The 22,027-nt window shown below is 47.9% G+C and overlaps 1 protein-coding gene across 1 annotated transcript in view; it reads right to left on the reverse strand.

The window, feature by feature from the left end:
- The window catches only part of robo1 (roundabout, axon guidance receptor, homolog 1 (Drosophila)), a 325,278-nt gene that overhangs the window by 196,458 nt on the left and 106,793 nt on the right, over positions 1-22,027 (reverse strand). The window contains exon 3 of the mRNA XM_036536220.1: positions 13,584-13,670. Coding sequence (XP_036392113.1) covers positions 13,584-13,670 — 87 coding nt within the window. The remainder of the gene's footprint in view (positions 1-13,583; positions 13,671-22,027) is intronic.

Raw genomic sequence — 22,027 nt, forward strand, 5'->3', positions numbered from 1 at the left:
GCTCTGCCTCGCGGTTTCCCAATAAGAGATATACAGCCTGGCCGTGTGCCACGAGGATGAGAATCCCAAGCTATTGGGAGCATGTGTACGGCATTACGGCTTTTTTTTAAATGCGGTACATCTCTATAGAGGATGCAATTTATGACTCCTGGCGCGGTACTGAGATGCATGAGTGGAGCCGTGCTAACAAGGAGTGGAGCAGATTTTTCACAATTAGAGGAAACAAAAGTGTCTAATCTGACTCTCACTGAGACTTTGGAACCCTCCCCCACCCCAACCCCCCCATCCTCCCCTGTTACCCTTGTCAAATTGCAGCCTGTTGAAAGCAAACCCCCGCTCCCCCCCCTCCCCATGCACGCAGTAGTGGCACGAACAAGTTGCGTTGTGTTTTCATGCTTAATTGGCTTAATTGGTTTACTGGCTGGAAAGGTTTTAATGAATGAGGGAGAGCCTTGGAGTAACTGAGCCAAATGATTCCTTTGTCTTCTCCTCAAAGGCCACCCCCCCTTCCCCCCTGCCCCCCCTTCCTCCTCCACGTCCCCCCCGTCTTCGGCCAGTTAAGAGTGCTGCAAGCTGTGGAACAAGACCTCCACCAGCAGCCTGGCTCAATCAACAACACAGTCCCACTGTGCTGGAGTGAATGCTGCCACACTGTTCATCCATTCATCGCTTTGCTACACAGTTACCTTAATCATAACCAGTGTCTCTCCCAGTGTGCTCAATCATTGTGCCATTGCACAATTCAGGGTGATCACTGAGCAGTTCCAGGGGCATAGGGGGACTGGATGTGTCTTTGGTTTCATTAGCTTACAATACATTTTCTGGAGTCTCTGTTTTAGCTAAAATAAGAGGAGACTAATAACTACTATTGATACTAATAAATACTAACAATACAAATAAATGTGTTATTTAATACTGGTAAAATAGTGTTAGGCTCACACTCACTAGTCTGGGAGTGTGGTTAGCCTAGTTTGATACTATTGCTCATTTAACTTGAATGGTTACATTTCTGCTCTTTTGTGCTGTAAGTCACTCTAGACAACAGCATCAGCTAAATTAATGTAATGTAATGAATGTAAAGTAAATGGCACTCCAATTTCATTTATTACACACCCAGTGCAACAGTATGTATATTCTCTTCTCTACAATGCCTTTGCGCTGTCCTATTAGCCACTAAATAAAGTTCCCTGAGTGCAACTTCTTTGGTTCATTCGACAAACTGTACATCATTTCAGCATGAGAATATGAATCATGGTTTGTCTCAGAGTGAATGCAAAATTCCTTCCATATCTGACAACAGAAATAATCGCATTCAATGAGAGGGATTTTAATAACCCACCGTGGCACTGGAATCTCTATTAGCATAGATTCCGGAATGCGCTAGTGCTTTGTTCTGCATTGTGCCAGACTGTTGATCACTGAAGTACGCGGAGCATCATAAGATAAAGGCCATGACTGAATAAGGCTAATGCTTTAAATCAGTAACAATGCAGCTCTGAGTTTCCTGTGAGGACTCCGGGCTGAAAAGAGGGGGGGGGGGGGACAGAGCTCCTGTTCCCTGACAGTGCGGCGGCTTGCAGGGGTCATTTGGGATGCAAAGCTCCCCCCTGTCCCCCTGATGAAGCCGTCAGGGTGCGCCGCGCTCTGACAGGGCGTCATTTAGCCCGCGCCGTGGGGTTTCCGTGGCGATCGCAGTCCCGGCATTCGCGGGGCATCTCTTCGCCGCTGCGGCGCCGGCGGTCCCCTGCTGCTGGTACTGTCCAAACCGGTCTTTAGAAACTCTCCGTAACCGACCCCCGCAGTGCGATCTCCGGGAAACGCTACTGCATCTCACACGCTGCGAGCCATCCCTGAGCTTCAGAAAGGCAACCTGCATGCATCTGAGCGGCAAGCCCAAACATAACACACACACAAAGTTCAAAGCAAGCTACTGCTAAGCACACAGTTGTTACCCAACATCCAGACCTCATCTAAGGGCCCATAACATAAGGGCAGAAACAGTGCGACGGTCCTTGTCAGCCAGGGAGACCTCGCTTCCTCCGCGGTAATGGTGGCGAGGTGAGGAGGTCTGGAAAAACACACGACTCCACCAGTTTGTAAGTGGACATTAACACAATTGAAATACGAGACCTCTGTGGAGCGGTGGTGCACCTCTGTGTTTGATAAAGAAAGAGGTGGAATTACAAAGAATAGCCCACTTTGTGGTTCTGTCACGGCTTTCTTTGTACACGTGGGGATAAAACATCAAGCAACATCCCACAAAGAAAAGAAGCAGTACAATTTCCCAACATTCAGCGCAGTTTTGCTTCACTCTTTTTAACAAACGTACAGAAAAGTTTATAAGAACTCCTAAAGAGGCAGGGCAAAAATAAAAGGCGGACCGTCACAACAGGACTTGTGCCATCTGTCCACATGGCCAGAGGAGTGGGAGTATTCAGCCAAACAGTTCTTACTGTGTCCAACAGGGGGACCTTCACCCACGTATTTCAGCCCCCTCAGGTGTCAATTTTATTTTGACCTATCGGTTAGTACCGGTGTCAGAAGCATTTCCTGAAAGATGGACGGGTAACCCTGACAGAGACGTATAGCCACAGAGCTGTGCCAATACCAGAGGTCAAAGTCCCTCATACTCAGGACTAACAGGGTCAACACAGTGTCCTCATTCAGTGAGCGATAGCCCAAAGTCAAAGCTTCATTGAAGGAGCAAATTAATAAAATAGTACATACATATATCGGGTGATTCTGACTAATGAGTCTTTAAACTCCTTTCTCACTTTATACCTTTTTGTATTACTCATTTCGCACATATATGCAATATGCAATACACAAAATAATTTAGATATCGTACTTTTACTGAATGAGTTAATATATTGTCTAAAATATATTCTCAATGTATTTTTTTGTATGGGGATATTTAAAATGAATAATGATGTGAGTATCATGACACCCCATTCATTATAGTGTCAAACCAAGATCTGTATCAGAGATTCAATCTGAAGTGAAGGCCACAATCCTGGCCGTTTTCTCTTGCTTTTCTCTCTCTCTCTCTTTCTGTCGTTTGCCAGGCAATGCAGCACGCTTACTCCTTCTCCAATTTCCCACACTTCTCGCAGTCTTGAGGAAGAGCGGAGAGATCGGAGGCCTGAGCCTCTGTCCTGGAGCCTGATCTCTCTCCGAGGACCCGGAGGATTAATAACACAAAGACAGTGCTTCATGCAAAAAGCATTCCCTCTTCCTCAGCCTCTCTCCCTCTCTCTCTCAGCAATCAGCTGCCAAAACAAACGTGCTCTGTGATGAATGCGATAAATCGTGATCGATGGGCTCTCTGGTGACGATGACCTCACGCCCGCGCCAAAAAAACCCCCCCGGAGGAGCAGGTGCTGCACAGATTTACTGCGGCCGTTGGATTATTCTGCTCCTTTAGCGCACGGATACGCAGCCTTGCAACCTCTCCCAGAGGCGGGCCATGTTGGTGCCCCTCTGAACTTCCTCACACCCTGTGAATGCATGGACAACTTCAAAGAGACCTGCACTGTTTCTATTTTTCAGTATTTTCTGTCTGCTCTTACACTTTCTCCACCCTTTTGGAATTGCCAATCCTCCTGCATTTAGGTTGCCTCACCAGAATCCCCTTTACTCGCACAGCACAATCCTCCGACACTCTCCCACACAATCAATGACTAGTTACCGCACTCCGCATCTCCCAGCATGCACCACAGCGGAGCAGATGCCGTTTGGAGGATGGGTGCATGTCCACTGATGAGTGACTCACAGGTGCCTCACTAGCCACTAGATGGTGCTAATAAGAGATGAAGGGATGAGGAGACCCACCCTATGCCTGGAGGAACTACGCCAGTTGCATTCAACTGCTGCAGACTCCAGGTCATTGCTGGATCAGGACACAACCCTGCCTCATGCTTACAAAGGCTTGGGCTGTAATCAAGAGACATCCTGTTATGCATAAAACATCACCGTAAAACAATCACACAAGCTTTCAAGTAATGTATTCAACAGAAAACCACTTTAATAAATTATAAAGTTTGCAAGCCAGGGTTATGCTATTGGGCTCGTCATCTTTAACTTTAAAGCTTTTGGCTGCTGACTGGCACTGCTTTAATGCTGTATTTAATGCTCTGTGCTTTCTGTTGATTGTCTTTGAGGCTGTTGGAGCAGCAAAGCAAAGGATTTCTTGATGAAACTGTGGTACCTGCCAACTGGCTGCAGACCCCAGCAGCTGCACACCTGTAGAGTAGATGCTTAAATCAGCACCTCCATTGAGTACATCAAGCTAGCTATTAAGGACCTCTGCAATTTTGCAACCAGAGAAGCTTCATCCATTACAATATGACGGAATGGCAAAACAACAGTGATTGAACTGATGTTCTACACCTGCCCCGTTTTATGAAATTGCTTGAAGTTTCTCAATAAAACAAAGCAAAAAAACTTTTTTCTTGCTCTGCTCATTTATGGGAGGCGTGCATGAATAAAAACATCCTAATTTCTGATTCCACAAAGTTGGCCCACTTTGGTCCCATCGAGTGTCCGAAAGCAGGCAAGCAGAGACTTTAACCTCACCATAACTACTGACTCCAGTACAACTTGACTTCTTCAAAGGGGGAAATATTCCTTGTCGCAAAGATCCTCCCCGCGACAAAATCAGGAAAGTCCCTGACTCAGCTGGCAGAGATTAATCATGACAGGAAATCTAAGCCACAATGCATGCCTGAATCAGTGACTGCAGTGACGGCAGAGAGTGGTTGTTGTCTCTCCTGTTATCTCCCTTTTCCTTTTCTTTTTCATCTCCTCTGTGTCAGTCTCTCTGCCCTCTTCTCCTTGATCCCACTGCCAATCCAATCATGTCCCAGCCCAAGCCCAAAATAATGGGTGAACCCAAGTTTGAGCGGGACCGCAAGAGTCATTTCTTATTACCTATCTCTTATGCAGATGCATTTTACATAACATCCACTCATACATGCAATTCAAGTAGCTCTCTGAACTTGCTCTAATGGGTAACCTCCTGGTTTCAGGTTGTTAACTAACTACCGAAAGCAGTCAGCGCTGAAAGGCATTTGTGAACCTTTGTGCAGGTACAGCGATTATTTTTAATGGATTGATTCTGTTTTCTCTTCTTTTTCAGAAATTTAATTCAGTGGCACTTTAGTGGTGGGAAAGTATAACAATATTGTCAAAGTGTAACTATCCAGAGAATGCAGTAATGGAGAGCATTGGTCTCCTTTTTAGCACATAATCTTAATCACTTTCTGTCTCTTTGTCAATGAAAAGGCAGCTAATGTGTTCTTCAAATCCCTATTTTATCACTTCACCCAGGATCAGGGTTTTTTTAAAGTCATTTAAAAAAAAAATCAGACCTTCAAACCAACTGTGGACCTACATGGATGAAATGAACAGGCTGAAGTGTCTCCCTCTTTGTCTCTCTGAAAGAAGGCAAAAGATCCAGCTCTTCAAGTGACCGGAAAATTAACACCAACGACATCATTAATTCAGTCCGTAGCGGTGGTCTGGAACAGACGAGGCTGTTGAAGACAAAGAGGCTCTACTCCCTGGCTCAGGGTCAGGCCTCTCAATATTATGCCCCTTCCTCTTCAAACCAGGGCCATCAAAAACGCGCCCGCTTGACAGTCATGGAGGCGCCATATGGGTGTCTACACAGAACACAAAGCACAGCTTTAGACTCCCTCCTTGCTCTCTCCCCCACAGAGGGTGGAAGCGAAGGCCATTTGCTATTCAGGCAGAAAAAACGTGATTACCCCCGGACTCTGTGTCCAGGAAATGCAAAGTGACAGGGCAGGGAAGGGGTGCGGATTTTTTGGCCATGACCTGAACGCGCTCGGGCAACATCAGACCCACTCGGGTTCCAGCTTTCCCTGATGAACGTACCCCATTAATCACAACGCAAAAGCGAATTCAACTCCCTTTACACCACACGTCAGATGTGCAGCTAAATAAGCCCACCCCCCATCACTCTTTCTCTACATCTCATTCTCTCTCCATCTCAGTCTCTCTCTCTCTATGCTCTCTCCTTCTCTCTCCATCTCTTTCTGTCTCTCTCTCTCCCTCTCCATCTCACTTTCCCTTTCTCTGCATCTCTCTCTCCCCCTCCATCTCACTTTCCCTCTCTCTGCATCTCTCTCTCCCCATCTCACTCTCTTTCTCTTTTTCTCTCTTTCTCTCTCTCTCTTTCACTCCCTCCCTCTTTCAGTCTCCCTTTGTGTGAGTCTTTCCCCATTGCCTCTCCAGCCATTTGACTGCGTTAGTATGAGCTTGTCCCGTGATCGCTGGTCGGCAGGTCTGTTTCCTGGGACAGCAGTAAGCTCAGCAGTGGGAACAGCGGCGATGAAAGGACATTGGACCGGGGAAGAGGAAAACACCCTCGCGGAGCGTGGAGGCCGGGGGAAGGAGCCGTCTGGATGACGGCGTTGAGGGAATTTGGGGTAATTATTCCTTAAGTGGGATCAGGCCCAGGAAAGATCAGCATGAGGGGGTCACGGCTGCAGAAGCAGGGATCTGAGAGAGGGCACCCTTAATGCTGAATCCAGAACCGCAAGAGGTGCCGTCAAATGAGCCAGCACCCAAGTTCATGAAAACGAGGGGTGTCATTCACTCCAAAGAACACTGGTGACACGAATGTGTGACACTGAGTGTGTGTGTGTGTGTGTGTGTGTCACTGAGTGCGTGTGTGTGTGTGTGGGGGGGGGGGGGGGGTGACACATGATTAGTTCTGATAGGCAGGACACAAGGCCAGTGCACACCGCCTGTAATGGGGGGTACAGAACGGAGAGCAAATGAAGCACTCTGTCTCTGTCCCAGAGGGACTGTCACCACTAAGCAGCCAAGCGCTCAGTGCCCCCCCCCCCCGCCCCCAGTCATGTCAGGAAAGAGGTAACAGCTCCCCAACACCTCAGCGAACCGTGAATACCAACACACCTCGGACTGTCTTATCAGCCGTGCAATGAGGAAACAGAGTATGTCTCCCCTGACAGTGCCTGGCCTGAGGTCTGGCTTGCAGACTGGGAAACGTCTCTTCATGAGAGTCTCCAATGAGTGGGGTAAAGCGGATGTCCTGAAAAAGAGGGATGGTGTTGACCTGGGATTTCACACTCTATGCTATCTCAATTAACTGACCCCCCCCCCACCTTCGCATTCTGTCCGCGTGCCTCAAACCTACCAGCGGGTCCCCCTTCACCCCATTCGTCACATTGGTGCACAGACCGCACTAGATGTTCAGGAGCAGACGCACTACGAGAGGAAGGGACGTGACAGACGTCGAGACACGCTCCATTCTGTCTGCGAAACGATGGCCTTCAATTTCCTCCTTTCCCTCCCTTCATTTTCTTCTTACCGATGCTCCGAACGCCGGCGTGGCGTTCTTATTTGTCGGGTTTGCAGACAGACGTGGCGTTTGCTGTTGACAGCCAGAGCGGAGATGGGTGATACGAGATCTGAAAGGACTTGCTGTGCCTTTCATGTTACAGCTCAAGATGCGAAAAACAGATCTTCCCTATTTGGGCATGTGAAGTCTGGAAAGCAGACATCAGCTGATTCAAAGGGGTTGAATCTGAAAGCTAGACAGCCGCAGTGCCTAGCTGTTTTGTTTTTTTTTTGGATTATCTTATTTATTCTCATTCTTCTCACTTTTCCAATCATTCTTCTTATTATTAACTTTTTCGGTACTGTTGCTACTCCTTTGGCTGTCAATTTGCTTGATCTGTCACCATGGGAACACTGCAATACACCCATTGTGGATTTGAACATGAAAAGCAAGCATTTTGACACTGAAGAAGCAGTTGGGTGAGGCTGGCAGAAGCTGTCTGGTTTTAGAATCCGCCTTTCCTCGGACAATCCCCTCGCATTGGGCGTCCCATCCTCAGCTTTACATCCTGGCTGCGCTTCTGAGACAGAGCCTCGAAACAGGGTATGTTATTACAGCCCCACTCCATGCACACAGAGCCTCAGAAATCCCCATTCCTCCCTAAAACCCTGCACTTCCATCACAGAGACTCAAACAGGGAATACTTCCCCACAGGGGCAACAAGCATGCCTTGAAGCAGTCTGCTCTGCATGATGTAACAGAACCATGGGATTTGCATACATTTTGCTGTATTACAAATGGGTTAACCAGGCTGTTATGCATCCACCTCTTGGAGCTGAACCTGAACTGAAGTAGCTCGATGTAACCCGTAAATGTAAACAGCGAAGACAGTGTCTGTGTCGGGAACAATTAAGTGCAGCCACGTTAGTTCCACTCAGCTGGAGCAAGCGGAGAGGTCAAAGTCTGGCTTAATCGATTTTAATAGTCCCGAATGCGCTGGGTTTGACGCAACCTTCCAGCAGAGTGACAAAGAGTGACAATCTCATTTAATGCACTCTGCGTTCAACGGCCCGCTAAAGCAGTCCAATGAGCCACTTAACATTTTCGCCCCCTCACCAGCTGCAGGGGGGAGAGGCGCCTCATAATCAATTAACTTTGTTTCTCTATGAAGGTTGTTCTACGGGAAAGTAAACGCCAAGAGAGAGAGAGAAGAGGAAAGGCCGGGGGGACCCTCTGCTGTTGGCTTTGGAAGGTGAGCCACATTCTCACTTTAGCCGCGGTGGCAGGTGCCAAACTATGCCGCGCTCCGCCTCGGTCAAGCGGATGCGGGCGTTCTTGAAATCGAGTCCCTGGCCACCGTTTCTCTTTGTTCCATCAAGAACGGACCGAATGAAGTATTAGAACACATCAGCCTCATTTCCAATTCGGTAAACTGCGAGAGATCGATTTCCTTCCAACGGCAGATGGGATTAAATAGCGGGATTAAAGGCAAGCCCTTGGAACTGTTTTTTAAATCCGACTGATGAGTGAGCTCTCAGACACATCTCACAATGAAGCTGAACATAATACAGATGTGCTTTGCCAGCTGAATTCATCACGTACACAACTCTAGCATGTTCCAAAAGCCCCACAAAACTACTCCTCCGTTCACTCAACGCTCCCCAGTGTTGGTGAATGAGTTTCAGGTAACAGTTACTTCCTCGTCCCCAGCTCACAGCTCTCGGATACGCTCAGCTCAGAGTTATAAAGCCAGAGATTCAGGTCTGTCTGTACTCTGGAGGTGTATGTCAGGATGACTTCTTTTAGGGTGGCAGGGTGCCAGTGAGGATAAAGAGCTTTGTCCGGTTTACTCTCCCTGGTGTTATCGTATGTGTGTGTGGTCAGCATTCCAAGGCAAAATGGCTGCCAGCGCATCACCCATCACTCACACTAATGGTAATTGAGGTGAGTCCCTCCTTTGCAGTAAAGTGTTCTGAGAACCTTGAAAGGTGCTGTATAAATATAATCCATTATTATTATTATGGGAACGAACACCTGCTCCCCACTTTACACGACCTGTGTTTTGGATTCAGTGATCTAGCGACTGTCGTGTATGTCTGTGTGTACCTGGCTTTCCTTAGTTCCTAGGCTGTCTAGGCAGGTTGCCCAAGTTAACTTGCGGTAGGGTTTGAAAAGTGTTATGCTCACACTCACTGGTCTGGGAGTGTTAACCTGGTCTGACACTGTTGCTCATTCAAATTGAATGGATACACTTCTTTTCTTTTGTGCTGGAAATCGCTCTGGATAAGAGGGACTCCTAAATGAATGTAATGTAATGTAATGCGTTACTGTGTGTTTGGAGATGAACTTAAACCCGCTTCCTAGGTTACCCTCCCTGTTATTACAGCATGTATAAGGATAAACATCTGCTCTACGCTTAACACTACCTGATGTTACTGTACATATAAGGATAAGTGTCTGCTCCCCACTTAACGCTGCCTGGTGTCACTATATATATATGGATAAACATCTGCTCTGCACTTAACACTCCATGGTGTTACTGAATGGGTGGCTATGAACACTGACCCTCTCCTAAGACACTTTGCCTCCCTCAGGGGTTCATTGTCTCCTCCGTCACCCATGATGAAATCGTCTCATAAACCCGCTGGCAGCTCATTCAGACTTCCTGGTCACGGGGACGAGAACGGCCGTGTGAGGTCCCATTAATCACCGGGGGTGACAGGCTGGAGGTGAGGAAAGGTGAGGACCGGTGAGCATGTGAGCACTCCTTCTTCCTCCGCGGGACTCTCACCAGGAAAAAATACCCAACACAGGCCGGTCCCTAATCACATCCAGCCCCCTTGCGTTTGAACACGGACTCATGGCCTGTCACTCAGTGTAGAATTCCTCTCCCCTCCGAGGAACGCCTCTCGCCTCGGGACCAACATGCCCAGTTAATTAAAAAACCAGAGGCGGCAATAAAAGCCCCCTTTTTTTTCCTCTCCCACAATTCTCCTCTTACCATCCTCACAGCCCGCAGGTGTTCTCTCCTCTGAAATCACTCTCTCCAGTTTTGCTCATAACAAGGACAAGATGTTTATTGCTTTTGGCCCAGAGAACGATGGGGGGTTCCCAGCGTACATATGGGGGGGATGCTTCTTTTAATAATGAAACCGGCAGTTTGCGTTTTCTCAGCATGCCACACAACAGCACTGAGCTCTCCTCTAAAACACTGTGACAGAAGTATACTGCCCAAATTACTGAGCGGCAAAGGAGACACAGGAGAATGATAACAAGCATAGCGGCAATTAGGCTACATCTGTGACTGCTACTACAAACGCTAATATGCTAAAACCTTTACTAATGAGGGATAAATGTGAATTACAAAAGTATGAATGTGCATATCTAATGAGTAAACATAAAAGACAGATAGAAGTACAATTTTAGATTGAACAGAGAACAATTTGAGTGAATTATCAAATAGTGTAATAAAAAAAAAAACAATCAAAGGAGTGAATTTTAGATTATATTACATTCTTGTCATTTTTACTCCCATTAGAATAAAAAGGCAGACGTGTCTGAATTCATCCGAATTGAATGTGTTTCATGGGTTGTTATTCAACATCTCTACTGTCTCACTCACTTAAAAGCCCTTTTTTTCCTCTTTCTGTCTCACTGGCCTCTCTTTGCCTCTCCAGACTGTGCCCCATCTTCTAACCGGTCACATTTATTTATGAGTGAGTGCATTTATTTCACTCAGCTGTGTTTCACCAGTATTAACTTAAGTGAACTCAAATAAAACTTAATAAATATTCCTTCCCTTGAAAAGGCCTCAGCATAGAAAAAAAAGTAAGGGAAGTCAAAGAGCATGTTTATGCTGTCTGAAGACAGGTTCATTATTACATATTAATAAACTGTGCTTTATTTTATAGATCATTAGTAAAGTAGTCTGTGTCAGGATCAGCGCATAACATGGGTTACTAAGTGGGCTGTCCATAGTAAACTGGAAACATCATTCTAACCATTTAGCTTGCACTCAAATCAACAAATCGAATGGCATGGGTCACTAAAGCATGTGTTAAGTTAAGTGGTTATCCCAATTAAACATGCTCTGACTGACAGGCCATTTCATTGATTGAATAATTGCTTGTGTATGTAAGTGCAGCGTGTTGTGGGAAAGAGGTGGCCACCCAGGGAGGGCTAAGGTGAAAGTTAACGAGATGCAGGTGACTAAACGACAGTGGCTGAGTTATGACATATCTGATGGGACACTTATTGTTTTGTTTTTATTTCCTGAGCTTTCTTGAGTATGGATGACAATACATTTTCTTTTTGTTTATCAGACACCTAGACACCTTTATCCATGACAACTTGCACGGCACAGATTTGATATCAACAGTTTCCATATCTGGAAACTAGCTTCAGAAGGGTAGCGACTTGCTCAAGGGTACAAGAGTGCACCACATAGAGGATGTGAATCTACAACCTTCCGGTTACAAGACCCTCTACCCCTATGCTACACTGCTGACCATACTGCACAGCGCACACATAATCGTACAGGTGAAGACAGGCACACGGTCTGCCTCGACCTTCTACACTGCTGGTATTTTAGCCTATTTTAGGCAGATTTTAAAGTTTGTTTCCTTGTCTGTTTTGGGAGTGCAGGTATGAGACATTGTGTCAGGCTGTGGAGATGTTGCAGAGTGACACCTTTGTTAGCCTGTCACGACTGCTGTTGAAGTTGCAGGGGTGATTGACATCATTCGTGAACAGCCTGGAAACAGAGCTGTTTTAATACATGGGTAAAATTAAGAGATCTTTGACAGTTCACTTGCTGCTGTTTTTCACCTGCTGTACCAATCTGCCAGAATTTTACAACTTGTTAAGCAAAGGCAAACTGATAATACAAATCCCCTTTGTTATAGCTTTATAAGCATATAAAAAATGAGTTTTTTTTTTTATATTTTGCAATCATTATTTTGATAGATTTTTACCTGGTTTCTTTCTTTCTTTCATCAGCACTACATCAATAACGTGAATTAAACTACTTTCAAACAATATAAATTGGCCCATGAATAACGTTTGACCATGTTACGTCTGTCATATTGTCACAAAAAAAAGCTAGGATAAAAGGGTTATGTTGCAATAAATATGTCATGGGCTTCATAGTGCTTCACAGTGTTCTCAAGGCTTTTAACTGAGTGTGCCCCTGAAACTTGCTAAAGCAATTAGATTGGATTTTTTTTTTATCCTGGTCTGGTTCATGATTTCACTTCACATTTGTCATTGTCAAACCACAAAGAGAGATGTATCAATTCAGAGACCTTATATGTGTTTCAACTGAAATAAGTACACCACCGAGAGTAACAGGTGTGAGTAACAAGTGTATTACCCAAGAGACTGCTGCACAGGTGTGTCACCAGAGAAACCTTTTTCTGCTGGAGGTATTTGGGCGCATCCTGATAGATATGTCTTCCCACAGAATGCCCGTACTACATCCTGAAAGACAGGTGTGTTACCAGAGAAACTACATACATCTAATGTATTTCCAGATAGGCAGGTGTACTACAAAGTGTACAACCTGAAAGACAGGTGTACTGCCTGATATATAGCTGTATTACCAATAAAACACTATACTACCTGAGTCACTGGTGCACCTCCTGACAGACATATGTATTATCATATCATCAGTGTGCAACAGAGAGCCTGGTGCTCTTCCTAAGGGACAGGTGTGTAACCTGAGAGACAAGTGTATAAAGTGATCGATATTTATTACCTGAGCAATAAGTATACAACGCTAAAATTAATGCATAACCTCAGACAGACATTTAACCTGAGAAACAGGTGCATGAACAGAGAGACCAGTGAAATATCTTGCTCAGCACCAATGGTCAGTCAACCAATAGCGCAACCAATAGTGAGACACCCTGTAACCAGACATTTTGCTAATATTTGGTATGAGACTGAACCCTTAACCCTTTAACTTTAAAAAGAAACCTTCAGAACTACTTTCACAGAGAAAAACAAAGACCCTATACACATATGAACTGAAACTGTAAAAGCTCTCCAATGGGACCTCTCTGAGACAGGGAGAGGAAGAGAGAGAAAGAGACAGACAGAGAGAGAGGTTCAGGAAATAGGACAGAGGAACAGGTTTTTTAGATGAGCTGTGCAGTGAAATAAAGAGAGAAAGGGACAGAAAAGAGGGTCTGGTTTGGAGAGCCGTCTGAAGTGCTTCTCTCCCAGCCGAAGTGAACAAAGAACCCAGCAGTACCTGTGTAGAGCAGTGAGTTGTCATCGTCGTTTTCGGAGGTCGGGGCTGGCGTTACCCCCTCGCTGGCCGCTTCCTGCTCGCCCGGGTCTGTCGGAAACAACACCACAGCGACTGAGACCCTGGGCGCGCTCTCCCCGGCTCGGGACACGACCCTGACCCCCGCGGCCTGCGCACACAGGCTGCAGAGCAGCGCAAACAGCAGGAGAGGGGTGCAGACGCGACCCCCCGACTCCTGCCCCCGTCCCCACGCGCCACCGATCCACATTCTGCTGTAAGCAATCCAAACTGGCGTTTTTCTGACCGGTTACCAGGAGATTGGCGGAATCGTCCGTACTGAGCGCGCAGCGGCGATTGCGGGTGGGATTGGCAGTGTGTGCCGGTCAGCTGCCCCCTGTCAGTCCCTCAGAGGATGGAAGGTGTTAGGCTGCGGCCTCTGCCCCATCCACACCGCATTGGGGATGGAGATGGAGAGGGAGACACAACGTGGTGAGACTGAGGCTCTCTCCCTACAAGTTCTGCGGGAGCATCCGTATCTCAGTGCGGCTGTGTGCGTGTGTGCAGAAAGTGCGTCTCTCTGTCTCACTCTCTCTCTCTCTCTCTCTCCCCCTCTCCCTCTCTCTCTCTCTCTCACACACACTTTTTCCCAGCAGTCTGTGCCACACTCCTGGGGGAGCATATGGGCAGGAGAAGCCTGGGAGGGATGGGTATTTGCACACTCGTACACTCACGCACGCATGCATGCACACACTCTCTCTCTCTCACACAAACACACACACACACACACACACGATTGCACGCTTTGCTGTAAATCAGACCTATTGATTGCAGTCTCCCCTCACATCATTGTCTTCACTCTGTCTGCAGGATGAGTGACAGGCTCACCTTGGACAGGGCAGGGAGGGGGGGACAGGGGGTGGAGGGAGGGGCAGGGGTGTGGGGACCTGGGGGAGATCTGGATTGGGGCTGGGTGACTGAGGGGGGCGGACGGCTTGGACGGGCTAACTGTGCCCTCTTGATGGCTGGGGGTGGGATAAATCAAGCAGCGCCACGCCCACTCTCATTGTGAGGTGATGATGGGGGTTAATTTGGGCAGGGGGAGGCACGGGGGTTTATGAAAGGCAGTCTAAAGAGACAGACAACAAGACACAATCTGCCAGAGGTGTCTGTTTCGCAGAATGAAGACTGGCATCGCCAGGGGACAAGTGACACAATTGTTGTCCGGGGACGGCCGTGGCCGCAAAGCACACGGGTGTCATTCAGATTCCCATTTTCTCTCCTTCTGCAAAAGCCCAGCGGGCAACAGCCATTTTACTCACACAGAAACACACACCATCTTACACCAAACTGGTGATAAAGACTCACCTCGGTCCTCATTTTCAAGAAGAATTACTCGCGAGGGAACATTTTTTCCTGTTGCGGTAAAACCTAAAAACTGCTAAAAACTGTTCCAGCTCAAGAGCTCCTAGCTGGGAAAAAAGCTATTATCACTTTCGTTTGTTCCCACCATGTTTAAACACAGGTGACGAAAACCAACAATATGCTTTGCACACAAAAAGAAAAGTGGAAACATGCAGGCTGAATGTGTAAGGAAGTGCTGATGCACTCAGAGATGAAAACACACACACATAAACACACACACACACACACACACACACAGGAAAATGCAAACACAGACATAGATGAGAGAGGAGCGTGTTTAACAGTGAACGGAGACGAGACAACCGGGAAACTGAATGGGCCTGTCTGTCTGCCGCGCAGACGACAATCCCGTTCAGAAACTTGTCACAGAGCGGGAGCGGTGCACAAAAAGCACCCGCCGGCCTCAGCCGCGGCTTATTTTCACTTCTGACAGCGAGCCGAGCACTGCGAGAGTAAGGATGGCTTTGATTAGCGCCGAAAATAAAACCCACACGCACAAAAAAAAAAAAAAGAACCTCGGAATTAATTTTTAATCCACGCCTCAGAGCTATCAACTGAAAAACTCTCAAAAGCGTATTCGGAAATAATGGAAAAAAGTGGCTGATTAAATTCCCAGGTCAATACAAAGAAGCGGCAGTTTTTTGTAGACGACAGTCCTTCCTTGTTGGTCTCTTATCACTACAGCTATTGAGTTAACGAGCCTGAAGTGCCACACGAGGCCTGCTGCGTGCCAACAGTTGCAATGTGGAGGAGAGGCTTTTGCAGGAGAGAGGGCTAAGCACCTGCCATTGGAGTTTGTGGAAACGGTGATGGGTCGGTTGTATGGTACGTGACACTTGAGCTACGTGTCCAGCTGATGCAGTGCCTCTCTGTAGCACCCTCACTCTACACCGCATGACCTCAGCTCTGCCTCTTCGTCGCTCCTTTCCACTGCTCCCCCCCCTTTCCCTCCCTCAGATATTATCTCTTTTCCATCCCTTTCTCCCAGTCTCTCGCCCTGCATCTGTCCCGGTCCCTGTCCCCTGTCCCCTGTCCCACGTCCTGAACGAAGGGGTGGCACACAGCTCGGCTCCACTAATTACACGCCGCTTCAGAGCTCATTAACAGGTGGTGTTCTGCGCTTCCCCGAGGACACATGGACGGACAGATCACTTCCCAGCCTCCCATCGTGCCCGGCACCCCGCTGCACCCCACGTCCCCTGTTGGTTAATTACAGGAAAGCATGTGGTGAAAGCTGGCTGCTCACAAAGAACGCCTCCCCCCCTCTATTCTACCCCGTACCCCCCTCCCGGTCCGTAACACCAAAAGGAGCAATGCCTGTTTCCTGGGCCCCCCCTCTATTCTACCCCATACCCCCCTCCCGGTCCGTAACACCAAAAGGAGCAATGCCTGTTTCCTGGGCCCCCCCTCTATTCTACCCCATACCCCCCTCCCGGTCCGTAACACCAAAAGGAGCAATGCCTGTTTCCTGGGTCAGCTCTCTTTCCCCCTCTCTGGGTCTGCACCTTGTGTCGATCGAAGAGGTGCTGAAGGATGGAGTCTTGTCTCAGCTTGTGGTCACGACCCACACACACACACACATGCGCACGCACACACACACACACACACACACACACACACACACACACACACACACACACACACACACACACACACACACACAGAGTACACAGACCTGGTGAGACTCTGGCCTCCTGGCCCATATGTGTCCTACCCTCGGGCCGGACGCAACACGCCCAGAGGCCAGCCTCAGGCCTGGGATTAATGTCCTTCTAATGATCCGTCTGTCCGTCCGCCACTTCTTTCCTCCGTCAATGTCTCCGTATCGGATCAATTGAGCGCAGCAGGAGAGACTACCATAAATACGGCTCCAGCAAAAATACCATTGGATTTATGGATAGTGGCATCTTTCTGTGGATGCATTCAGACTGCCTAATGAAAGGATGGCAGGAAATGGTACACGTGTGTGTGTGTGTGTGTGTGTGTGTGTGTGCTCTGAAAGGTTCTGCTTATTGAGGGGCAAAGCCACTTCAAAGCTATCACACATGACAAGACCCAACTGTATTCATTAAAACGCCAGTAAACTCCACACGCCGTGATGTGCACATGTACTGTGTTCATAAGCGATGGGTTTAAGTCATTCTTCTGTCAGTGCCACTGAGTGCAATGTGATTCGGATCTATAAGCCACTCCTCAGTTCTTAGCTCGACAGACATAAGGGCCCTCTCACTGACACGGATGGCTTTAATGGCAGCTGTGCCTTTGTTCAATATTGGCAGGAGCGGTTTCAGTCTGCCACTGAAATTGATGAATGGGATTTAAATGGTGTGTGTGCGTGCGTGTGTGAGAGAGAGAGAGATGGAGTGTGGCTCAAGGAGCTGTTTATAGTGCTAATAGTAACATATTGGTGTGTTTCCATACACTAAACTAGTCAGCTGAATCAGTGAGGTCAGAGATTGACCCACAAGAAGGCATTAGTAACATACTTTGCATTATGGGTTCTGTTGGTTCAGGGCTGGGATCAGTCCACCTGACTATTGATCCAAGATCACGTGCACAAATGAGGTGTACAAACTGAATTCGGGTCTATTGAATTCAGGTCTACAGGCAGAGTTTACTCGATGGCCTCATTATCGGTCAGAATTGCTTGTTTCAAACTCTGTTGCCGAAAACCAGTTAAAAGATCTATCAGCCCTCTTTCCTGTCCTGGTTTAATTTGCACCATCCTTCGGACTCAATCTCCGCTGCCGACGTGACTCTGGCTCTGAGTCATCCCCGTCGTCAGCCGTGTAATTGCACGACCTTATTTGGCGCCACGAGGTGGTGGAAGCCATTACTAAAAACAAGAGGAGCGCGCAGGAAGGGGAGAGCCGGGAATAGCACGATGGCCCGCGATCTCGCGGCTGACCTGCACGGTTCTCCCGCTTGTGCTCTCTCATTCATTTCCATTTTGATTACGCTGCTCTCCGTCTCTCCCCGAGAAACACGAGGCTAATGGGGTTTTAATCAGGTGAGGTGATTAAGAGCGCATGCGAACAGGAGTCGGTGCCCAGAAGCACAGAGGGAGCGAGAGTTTGAGATAGAGAAAGAGAGGTGAGGTGAATGAGGGGGTGAGGGAGAAGAGGTTTCAGAGAGAGAGAAGGGGGGGAGAGACAGAGACAGAGAGAAAGAGAAAGAGAGGTGAAGTGAATGAGGGGGTGGGGGAGAAGAGGTTTCAGAGAGAGAGAAGGGGGGGAGAGACAGAGACAGAGAGAAAGAGAAAGAGAAAGAGAGAGAGGTGAAGTGAATGAGGGGGTGGGGGAGAAGAGGTTTCAGAGGTTCATGCCACTGGCAGTGATGGTGCCCACTGATGCCTCCCAGTGCTGATTGCCTGATTAGCCACCTAGCCAGCTACAGATCTCCACCACCTCTGCCTCAGTACATAGCTGATGCTCCCTGCTCAGGACACAGAAACTCAGCATGACTGCAAACACCATGCTCGCTTACATTATTTGGTGTGTTTATAGGATTTTACATAGTTTTGAGGAGGCTCATGCTTTGACCCGAGACGCAGACACGAGACGGGAGAAAGAGAGAGACAGAGACAGAGGCAGAGAGAGAGAGTGGGTGGGTTTCCGAAGGAACGTGAGCCGAAACGTTAATGTCATTCCCTCTTTTCTGAAAGATGTTAGGCTTACAACTGAAGTGAAAAACGAATGAATAAAACACTGTGGGGTCCTGTTGGGAGAGGTGACCTTTCAATTAAAGATGGCCTCTTACGTAACTCCCCCAGCAGGCCTCTGCAGCTCATTATCTCATTATCTGCCCGCAATCTGTGGCCGCTTCCCTTCCCTCCGCGTACCCGATTGGCTAACACCTGTCTCTGCCCGCGGCTTCTGGCATCACCGATGCTGGCACGGAGGGCTGAAACGCGGCCACGGCACACTGGTGCGCCCGGGTGCTCTCCTTCTCCACCTGCGTGAGGGTGGGTCTGCTGCCCAGCCCTGGCGATCAGGCCCAGCGACCCGGAGCCGCTCAGAGCCCGCTTTGCATGATTCACACATAATTACATTATTACATTAAATTATTGACATCTAGCAGATGTTCTTATCCAGAGTGACTTACATCGGTTACAGTTTTTTTTGCAATGTTATCCATTCACACAGCTGGATATTTACTGAGGCAATTGTGGATTAAGTACCTTGCTGTACCCCAAAATTACAGCAGAATCGAACCGGCAAGCTTTCGGTTATGAGTCCTGCTCCTTAACCACTACGCTACACTGCTGCCCCCACACCTCACCTGCCACGAGCGGATGGCAGATTATCACCACCAAACACATAGCGTGTCAGCAGGGGCGTTGTGTGTGTGACCCCTTACCCCTTACGCAGTTACATTAGTTGGGGGCTCATTCACAGATGGATGAATACAGCAGTGGAGAGAGAGAGAGAGAGAGAGCAGGAGAGGGAGGGGCAGATTGGATTAAGGATACAGGAAACAAAGGCAAAGGCGGAGGTCCTGCCTCACAGAATGACAGAGAAAATGAGGGGAAAAGCGACAGTATCGTATCTAAGGAAGCAGGAGTCTGCTGAAGGCCTTATCCCATGTGAATACTACTGTAAGCCAGCCGTAAAGGAGTGGGGCCCCCTCTCTTACAGACCTGATTACTCTCCCTCAGTTTGATTGGGGGGGGGGGAACGACACTGGGAGGGGTGGATGATTATGCATGTGGGAGCCTTCCTGAGAGCCTAGGCCGCACAGTATGCATGTCACTAATTACCATAATGAGGGTTTTCGCTGGGTTTGGGGTTGGCGGGAATTCTTTTTGTGTGGCGGTTATCTGTGAAAACAGTCTGTGAGAAAAGAAGATCTGAAAGGGGGATTAAAAAGAGGAGGTTCACTGGAGGAGCTCTGAGGTAGGGCAGAGAAACAGAGAGAGAGAGGGGGGGAGAGAGAGAGAGAGAGAGAGAGAGAGAGAAAGAGAGAGAGAGAGAGAGAGAGAGAGAGAGAGAGAAGCATGTTAAGACAGGGAGAAAGAAAGAGTGAGACGGAGAGAGAGTGAGAGAGAGACACAGTGCTATACTGAGTGAGACAGGCACACAGACAGAAGAAGAGAGATTAAGGGGGAGGTGCAGAGAGGGAATAAGTACAGAAAGAGGAAGAGGCACACTGGGAAAGAGTGAAAGAGAGTGAATAAATGCAAAGGAAAGAAAGACAGGGATGCGTTTTCATTTGGTCTTGCACATGGACTAACACCTATGCTCCTACTGCCTGTGTTGCTGGCTCTGAACACACAACAGTTCAGCAGGAACAGTACAGACAGGGGCTGTAGTAGGAGGCAGCGGGGGAACTCGCAGTCCCTCTTTGTTGTGACAACTGTTGCAATGCCATCACCCTGGCATGAGCAGTCTTGGCAGACATTTCACGGTAAATGCCACGGCCAGAGCAGCTCGCTGGACCAGCCGCAGCTGTGTGCTCAGACTGTCTCATTCCGCAGCGAAAAGTAGTCCCTGTGTCTGCCCTTCCGTGGTAAGGACAGCAGAGAGCTTCAGAGGAAAAGCTTTAGACCTTCAAACAGATGCCTTCACTCAGTCACTCACTGGGGACAGGGGATTAGCTGGGGCATAACAAAGTGTCTGCTGATCCAGCTTCTTTGGCTGTTACTCTTTCTAGATGTCTTGTTCTCATACCCTCTTATTCCCCATCACCAGCGTTCATGTTGCTTTAGTGACATGTTTTTTTTTCCCTTTTCTCCGGTGGTTGTCAAATGTTATTTGAAATTGTTCTTGACATTTCCAGTTTGGATGAATGAGTCTATTTTCTCTCCTCGGTGTCTTTATTTTGACAGAGGTGGGGGACTTGTGTGATGTCCCAGATCTTCAAAAATAAACAAATAAAAATAAATTTATTTCAGTTACTAAGCACCGAAAAGAAAAACAAGTCAGGGTGCAACTCCTGGACTGGCTCATCCTTGCCTTTCCAAACCCTCCATGTGATTTACAGGTACTGCAGTTAATTAAATGTGCATTGTCAAAGACGACAGAATGTGTACATTGATCTTGCTGACAGATTGCTTCGGAAAGTGTCCAGCAACCACTCAAAGAAAAACACTGGCGAGGAAGCGTGAGAACAAACAGCGCTGATTAGTAGGTCTCTGGAGTGAGCTTAACCCTATACAGGTGAGTTAGCTCAGCTCCACACAGGTGAGTTATCTCAACCTCACACAGGTGAGTTAGCCCAGCTCCACACAGGTGAGTTATCTCAACCGCACACAGGTAAGTTAGCTCAGCTCCACACAGGGGAGTTAGCTCAGCTCCACACAGGTGAGTTAGCCCAGCTCCACACAGGTGAGTTATCTCAACCGCACACAGGTAAGTTAGTTCACCCCCACACAGGGGAGTTAGCTCAGCTCCACTCAGGTGATTTAGCTCAGCTCCACACAGGTGAGTTAGCTCAGCTCCACTCAGGTGATTTAGCTCAGCTCCACACAGGTGAGTTCAGCTCCACACAGGTGAGTTAGCTCAGCTCCACACAGGTGAGTTCAGCTCCACACAGGTGAGTTAGCTCAGCTCCACACAGGTGAGTCAGCTCAAACCCACACAGGTGAGTTAGCTCAGCTCCACTCAGGTGAGTCAGCTCAAACCCACACAGGTGCAAAGCCACGCGTCACAGACTGTGTGGCACTGCGATGTCCTCTGGGCCACTCCAAGGCCTGTGTCAGCTGCTGACGGTGTCACCCATGTGCTGCCTGTTGTGATGTTGCATTTGATTGAGTCTGAGATGGTGGGCGAGCAGTCACTCAATACCTATTCTACACACGCACACACACGCGCACACGCGCACACACACACACACACACACACGTGCACAAAGAGAAATCAAGCATGCGGAACACAGTCTGTGTTCACTACAATTACTTGAAATTACAAAAAAAGCAAAAAGCATCGCTGCAAATTATTATTCTTTTTTTTTCAGAAACATGACAGCCCTGGAATGAGTACCTTTTTCAAACAAATGAAATGCCATCAAAACAGCTCTGTAGGGAG

The sequence above is a fragment of the Megalops cyprinoides genome, chromosome 9 (assembly GCF_013368585.1).
Source record: "Megalops cyprinoides isolate fMegCyp1 chromosome 9, fMegCyp1.pri, whole genome shotgun sequence".
Lineage (NCBI taxonomy): Eukaryota > Metazoa > Chordata > Actinopteri > Elopiformes > Megalopidae > Megalops > Megalops cyprinoides.